This window comes from Brienomyrus brachyistius, chromosome 7 (genome assembly GCF_023856365.1).
Source record: "Brienomyrus brachyistius isolate T26 chromosome 7, BBRACH_0.4, whole genome shotgun sequence".
Taxonomy (NCBI): Eukaryota; Metazoa; Chordata; class Actinopteri; order Osteoglossiformes; family Mormyridae; genus Brienomyrus; species Brienomyrus brachyistius.
In genome coordinates this window covers 17,009,567-17,016,962 of record NC_064539.1, presented here as the reverse complement: position 1 = coordinate 17,016,962, position 7,396 = coordinate 17,009,567, and the positions used below count along the sequence as shown (strand labels likewise).

Genomic DNA, 7,396 nt, shown 5'->3' with positions numbered 1-7,396 from the left:
ACACCACTGCTCCCATTGGACAATTTTCATGTTTGTCTTTAGTTATCCAGCTAACCAAATCCTGCTTTCTGGGAACCCCCCCCCCCCACCCCTCCCAGACTGAATTGGTATTAAAAAGTAGCCCTGGCCTTTGGGGTGTCCCACAATGAATATTGCTGAGCAGGAGTGAATCCCCATAATGAATTTTGGCAGACGACAAAACTTTAGTATGCCAGGCAGCTGCTACTTACCTCATGTCCTTGCAAAGGTTAGATAAAACCATTAAGGCCCATTATGCTTTTATGATGACTGTTAAACACAGAAAGAGTCTGAAGGAAGACATGAATGCAAGTGAAGGACGATTTTTATAGAAGTATCACAATAGGATGAAGACAAATGACAGCAGGTCATAAACCTCGGCAGCGGCAAGAGTGAGTGAACAGCTGCAAGACTTAAGTGCTTCTCAGAAACGGAGCCCTGTATGAAAACGAAAACACCCACTCAGACACCCGGGGGTGTATTACAGAAGCAGACAGTAAGTGATCACTCCGCATCCATAGGTTAACTGATAAGAAAAACAAGCCTCCAGAATCAGTCCTTAATAACTAATGAATCCTCAAAGACCCATTGGCTTGACACCACCTGCACTGCAACAAGTGAAAATACTTTACTGTCCAGCGGTGAACATCGTCATTTTTCGCCAAGCAGAAACATTTAAAGATTCAAATTTTCCTGTCTCAGTAGATCTTACTTATTCACTGGGACAAAGACAATAAGCCTGGTTGGTGTTTTAATATCACTTAGATAATATCAAAGAAATACAAAAAAATAGTGCATTTAATGGGCGCAAGTTACAAAAACAGGAACATTGTCTTTTCATACATGAGACGGTTGTAACGTCCTCCTCCATATAAAGAGGAGTGACTGCTTAGTGCGGCTGGCTCTCAGTCGGCCCCTTCCACTGTGACCGATGACACGGCCATCACATAGTACGGGCCCTCGCGCATGTACGTCCGCAGACGGAGATAGTTCTGGTTGCCAAAGATCTCGGCCGTGGACGCAGAATTCGCCAGCGCCTTCACCAGCTCGAACTTGGCGTCTTTCATCTCTTTGCTTGGTCCTGTTGAACGGTCGACAATAAACTCCACGAAGCCTGGCGTGACCATCATCAGCTTCTGGCCCCAGGGCTGATTCGCTACAGCCTTCAGGTGCAAAGGGAGACAAACGCAGCTTTACTTCCGTAACCAAAAGCCAAGGGTAACACTTCTGATTTAAAAGGTTTTACATAAAACTTTCCTAAGTCATGTATCATTTATGAAGGCTTGATGCATTGCTCATGAAACTGTGAAATGTCCTGTGACAGCCCATCACGCTGTGTTTCCTAGCAACCGACAGCTGTTGATAGAGCTACTTAAGCATTTAAGCACTTTATGTAGCACGACACATGGCTCATGGGAGCTTCCTAGCACCCTATCATAAGGTCCATTAAATAAAACGCTGCCAAAATATATTTTCTGTAGTAGAAGAGCATTGTACAACGCTCAGCGACCCAACAGACCAAGAACACAGTAAAAGACATCCAACCACAACACATCCATCCCAAGTCATAGAGATCTACTGACTGTGAAGATGCGCAGGGCTCCAATGTGGAGCTCAGGAAAAGGTTGGCTGCTGATGCTCTGGAACATGTGCATGGGCTGGTTGGACAGGGAATCAAACCAGGACTCAGTCAAGCCCAGAAGGTCTTCAGTCTGCTGCTCGGCCTGTAAGCGTGTAGGAGCACACAGCTCGTTAGGAGTGAGAGCTGCAGACCCGGACCAAAGCGGAGGCTACGTGTCAACATGCAGTGCCAATGGATATCAATTTGCATGGGGCAATTCTTTATATATATCACAGACCAAACATTATTTTGGAACATTGTGGTCCTGCTCTGCTTCGATTAGCAATCTGGAACTGAAAGGGGGATCTGGATTGGCAGCATGCAGTAGGCTGGATAATCCTCAGTGGTCAGAAGACAATAAAGAGGCAGATAACCAGACAATAAAACAAGCAGAACATAAAATCTCTGATGTTTTTTCTGTCGGCTGTCGGCAGTCCCTGAGTCTCGGAGGAGCTTCTGCATTTCTTTCACAAACTAACTGCGTAATGGCATAGGAGACGGAGCGCTAAGGTCTTTCGGCTCCGCTGCTTAGGATCTATGCCCAAGCCCTGGTTATAGGTTTGAGCCCCATGGTCCACAGAATCATACCGCCATTTGACAGAAGTCCCTTAATCGCAAACTGCTCCGGGATACTGACAGGCTGAGTCTGTGCTCTAATCCCTTGTACAGCCTCGAGTCGACTTACGGCCACATTTGGGACCAGGACCACCGGACACGAGTCAGTTTGGGTGCATTTCTATACTGTAGCTGTCCCACTCATATGCATAACTGCACGCATCCTGTACCACAAGGTAGATATGGACAGTGGGTCATTATATGCTACCACTGTACAACAGGACTACTTGTATAAATGGTCTATAAAAGGCTGATAAGCAGGTTATTAATTGAGTTGTAATACATTGTATATCATTTACAGACAATTATAATCGTTTTTTATTATTAAGGAGGAACTACCAATCAAAAGTATCTTGGCTTAAAACGTATATATTGTAACACTATATATACCTGTACAAAGCTCTCTCTCTCTCTCATATATATATATATATATATATATATATATATATATATATATATATACACACACATACATACATACACATACACATATATATATATATATATAAAGGGAATAACAGGGTATGAGAAGACTTTTGAATCTCTCCACAGGGATCAATATAGTTTCTCTAATGTCTGTATAGCACTCAATGACACGAAAAACAATCTTGTTGCCATGTCCTGGTGAGGTGACCATAACTGTAAAACTGAACAAACAGTGAGGCGAGGAGCGTGCTGCATCTCAAACCCGTCACCGCAAAGTCATTTCCTTGTTGCCTTCAAAAACATCCCTTACCCAAGACGACGCAAGGCTTCAAAATTCAGCAAAGGTTACGCATCACGGATGGATTTTCACAGCTACAGAGAGCCGCAATGTGTCATCAGCGATCCCTCCACTCGCGGCACCGTTAGATACCAAATTTTGCCGAAAGGACCCCCAGCACAGCGAAAGACATCTCACCGGCAGGCTGAGGAGAAGGGCCAAAGCCTGCAGGCAGCGTACTCGCAGGTCTGTGGGCGCATTTCGGACCAGCTGGCTCATCTGTTTCAACACACGCTGGAACTCCACACCTGAGAGCAGAACCAGAGCAGGGTCTCAGGGCAGTGGTGGCTTAATGGTTAGGGAAGCGCACTTGTTATTGAAAGACTGCTGGTTCAAATCCCTGACCAACAAGGCACCACTGAGGTACCCTGAGCAAGGTAGCACCCCCAAGCACTGCTCCCTAGGTGCTGAATTAGCTGCCCCCTGCTAAGTCACATATGGGTTAAATGCAGGGCACACATTTCGTTGCTGCACGCTGTGCGCTGTTGTTTGTCAACAATGACCACTGATCAGAATTTGAATTCAATATAAATTCAGGTGCAATCCCAGATAAGCAGATCCCAGATTCTGGGTAGGTTTGCCTATATTTGCTGGTAGTGACCATATATGGAAAAGCAGGTTAGGAACAGCAGTACGGAACTATTCCAGGCACACTGAAGCAGTGTTTCCCAATCTGGTCCTTGGGGACCCACAGCCGGTCCATGTTTTTGCTCCCTCCCAGCTCCCTGCCAGGAGCAAAAACATGGACTGTCTGCGGATCCACGAGGACCGGATTGGGAAAGACTGCTCTGTAGAAAAACAGGGAACCAGTTGATCTCTGAAAACCTCGATACATCGACATAAATAATCAGGAGCTGGGGAAAGTCTTGAGATCCTTATTTTACAAAATAAACCCCACAGAACCCCTATTCATCAGTCATGCAGATTTTAATGATTTCCATGTGAAATGACTTCCCTAAGTTTATATCTGTAATTTAAGCAGTTTGTAATTTGTGTTAAAAGCATTTCAGTCTTAATGTGTATGGGGGCAATAATGCAAACTGTGGCTAAATAAACAACATAAATGAATGAGTATCACTTAAGGCGAGATTCCACTGCATCTACAGCAGTGCTCATAAAAAAATAAAATGCCTCTCAAACTTGTTACGCTTGCGGTCCGCAAACCCGCGAGATGTCAGCAACACCACCAACCTGCTTTATGCAGCACCTGTTTGCCTTCCACGGTCGATCCCACTACTCCCAGTGTGTCCAGAGCCACCCCCACCATCACTGGATCCTGGTCCACTGTCATCTCGAACACTTTCCGCAGGAATGCCGGGTAGCACTCGCAAATCTGCTGGGGGCTGTCCATGACCGTCAGGCTGCCGAAGAACTTCACCAACCCTGAGAGAACCAAAGAGAACGCATACCATGACCATGCTCCTTCTTCAGGGCTGTCTTACAGTTGAAACTTGGAAAGCCACCTCACCTGGCAGATAGAAACTGGAAAAGGGGTCTGACTCGGCCCCAATGACCATGTTGGAGATTTTGTCCATGATGCCTTGCTGCTCCAGGTACTGGCGGCCATGCTGACTCTGAGCAAGAGTAGTGACCATCTCAATCGCTGTGGCTCTGAAAATCAATAAAAAAAAATACATTAATAAAATACTACCAATAACAATGGGTTAATGAGACAGAATATCACCCGACGTGGACTGCATAGGGGACTATTATTCAATTACACGTTATGGTTGAATTTTCATTCATTTAACTACATGTTGGAACACTTATGATGCGTGTGTTTATGTAATGTAATACATACTAAGTGTACCATAAGCTTAAGCATACTATACTGTATAGTATATACTACGACAAGATGAGATTCATCTCACCTAACGAGCACATCATCACCAGTGATTTCGGCAAACAGCTGTGAGATGAAGCTGGCATTGGCACAGTAACCGAGGGAAACCGGTGAGACCGAGGCGATGTCTACGACCAGCTGTGAAGGGGAAGCAGCCATTGGCTGCATGTCAGCTGTTCTTACAGTTAAAGCATGAATATGTAACAGAGTTCTGTTTTCTGGCAGGAACCATGTTTATTAAAGGTAAATTCAATATGCGATTTCTGTAGCACCAAGATTTTTATACCCAAATGCAATGGTGTAGGTATAGTTTCTGCATCGGTAGGAACCAAATCAGCCCGACCCCCCCGCCCCTAAACACACACGGTACTCCTACAATATTGATAGGGACATGTGCCCACCATCCACACCCAAATATACACCCATGACTAAACGCGAAACATTTTACTGCCTGAGAATTCATCAAATATGTACTACATGTGCATTATAAAACTTCAGTCACAGTTATCGAGTACTGACATTTACCTCATATACTCTGTATCGGACAACATCGTTCATGGCCATCACATCCTTTAAGTGCTCCAGTAAATTGCTCTGGAAGAGCGCATCTAAGCCCACTTTCGTAAGAGTAAGTTTGGAGAGAGCTTGAATAGCCTGGGGAAAAAAATCTGAGTCAAAAACCAAACAAGTCAATTCATGGAACGCATGGAGCAGTACACTAAGCTACACTCCTATGAAAATGGTTACCTCTTTGGCCACAGAAATTTTTTCTCCACCAATGTTATGGATTACTGTCTTTAACAGATCTTGACTGTTGAGAATTTCTGTGACAGCTTGAGTGTGCTCGACAATCCGCACAACCTAGACAAAAGAAATGAAACTGAATGCAAAATGAAACCGGAAAGGTGTCGTTCATTCCCAGACCAGCAGGACATACTTACTTGTGAAATGGCCAGAGCTTTGACGGAGTCATCCGAGTGGATCAGTCCGGCTTGAAGTTCATTTCTGCAGTTCTGAGCCAGGTGAACCGGGTCCAGCGCTTGCAGAATGCGCCCCAAAATAACTACACACAGCTCAGTTTGTTCCCTGTAAAAAATTAAACAGCTCAAAAACACACCCTTTCAGTCTTAGAAACATCAGTAAATACCAACTCTTGTTTCCCGTTGTTTTTAAGTAAAATTAACAGATTCATATGCACAGGTGGTGGCATGGTGGTGCAGTGGTTAGCACTGTCGCCTCACACCTCTGGGACCCGGGTTCGAGTCTCCACATGGGCCACGTGTGTGGAGTTTGCATGTTCTCCCCATGTCGTCGTGGGGTTTCCTCTGGGTACTTCGGTTTCCCCCCACATTCCAAAAACATGCTGAGGCTAATTAGAGTTGATAAATTGCCCGTAGGTGTGAATGGTGTGTGAGTGTGCCCTGCAATGGGCTGGCCCCCCATCCTGGGTTGTTCCCTGCCTCGTGCCCATTGCTTCCAGGATAGGCTCCGGACCCCCTGCGACCCAGTAGGATAAGCGGTTTGGAAAATGGATGGATGGATGGATATGCACAGGTATTTGTGTTGCACATCTTTCGCATTTTACGTACGATTAGTTATTTTTTAAGAAATATTTTAAATAATTGATTTCGGTCACAGTTAATTCATTCAGTTCTTTCAATTAAATACTCATTTCGTTCAATAATTGACTGCTTTATCCTATAGCTAGATGAGAGAGAATATCTGTTCGGTTCGTTCTCGGATGAACTAGATGGTCCCGTTCACGAGACACCCTCTTTCGAGACCCCATTCGTGTGCTGATGTACCGGCGTACTGACATGTAGCTGGGATAAATGTCCAAGGCGAACACCACTGGACGGCAAATACCCAAGATGAGCCCCCCAACACCGGCTCGCTGGCGCACGGGGCGGGTGTCGAAATTGAAGGAAGTCAGCATCACAATTTCCGTCTCTGTATATGGTTGCCTAACCACCGACAACTTACAAGTAACTATAATTGATCTGAGATCTGAAGCTTTTTCGCTTGTTGCTAAACACCCACACTGAACTGACTTGACTCAGCAGTATTTCAAGAATCTGTACGCACCTGTCATTGGTGTTTAAAAGAGAGAATATTATTTCAAGTTGCAGGCCAGGCACAGTCTCTTTCAGCGTTTCTAGTGGTGTTGCTAAAACCACTGTTCTTAAATTTTTCAATTCTTCTACTGGATCTTCGAGTCCCGACAACTCCGAGAGGAGGCTCTCGATGGAGGCAGCCATCTTGCTTGAATGGCAAATCTCGCTAAACCTCGCGAGAACAGCGCGCTCGTGTCAGTCGGTTCCTTTTGCCTGCATTTGATATGCAGAACAAAATTCGTGGAGTTCCTGCAGTTTTTCATTGCGTGTATAAATACCCCAAAGTCAAACCGATTGCTATACAAATTTAATTTAAATCTGGAAAAATATATGTAATGCATTGAATTTCGGTTTATAATTAATATACTGATTATGTTTCGTATTTGCGTGTGTTTATTTCTTTGCTTGTCTGTTTGCTTTGC

General features: G+C 44.7%; 1 protein-coding gene across 1 annotated transcript; it reads right to left on the bottom strand.

Moving 5' to 3' along the window:
- Positions 1-325: 325 nt before the first annotated feature.
- Positions 326-7,136, bottom strand: psmd5 (proteasome 26S subunit, non-ATPase 5). Its single transcript, XM_049021039.1, has 10 exons — positions 6,946-7,136; positions 5,802-5,946; positions 5,608-5,721; positions 5,386-5,514; positions 4,889-4,998; positions 4,486-4,628; positions 4,209-4,400; positions 3,156-3,265; positions 1,602-1,742; positions 326-1,181 (listed from the first exon to the last, which is right to left on the bottom strand). Exons 1-10 carry the CDS (start codon positions 7,116-7,118, stop codon positions 924-926), a joined length of 1,515 nt encoding a protein of 504 aa, XP_048876996.1. The 5' UTR covers positions 7,119-7,136; the 3' UTR covers positions 326-923.
- Between the last annotated feature and the right edge of the window lie 260 nt (positions 7,137-7,396).

Excerpts from the sequence above, each read along its gene's own strand:
- psmd5 (XM_049021039.1), bottom strand. The coding sequence starts at position 7,118 with ATGGCTGCCTCCATCGAGAGCCTCCTCTCGGAGTTGTCGGGACTCGAA. Across the intron at positions 4,401-4,485 it reads TTCCAGTTTCTATCTGCCAG|GGTTGGTGAAGTTCTTCGGC; the intron begins GTGAGGTGGCTT and ends TGGTTCTCTCAG. Across the intron at positions 1,182-1,601 it reads GAGCCCTGCGCATCTTCACA|GCTGTAGCGAATCAGCCCTG; the intron begins GTCAGTAGATCT and ends TTGCACCTGAAG.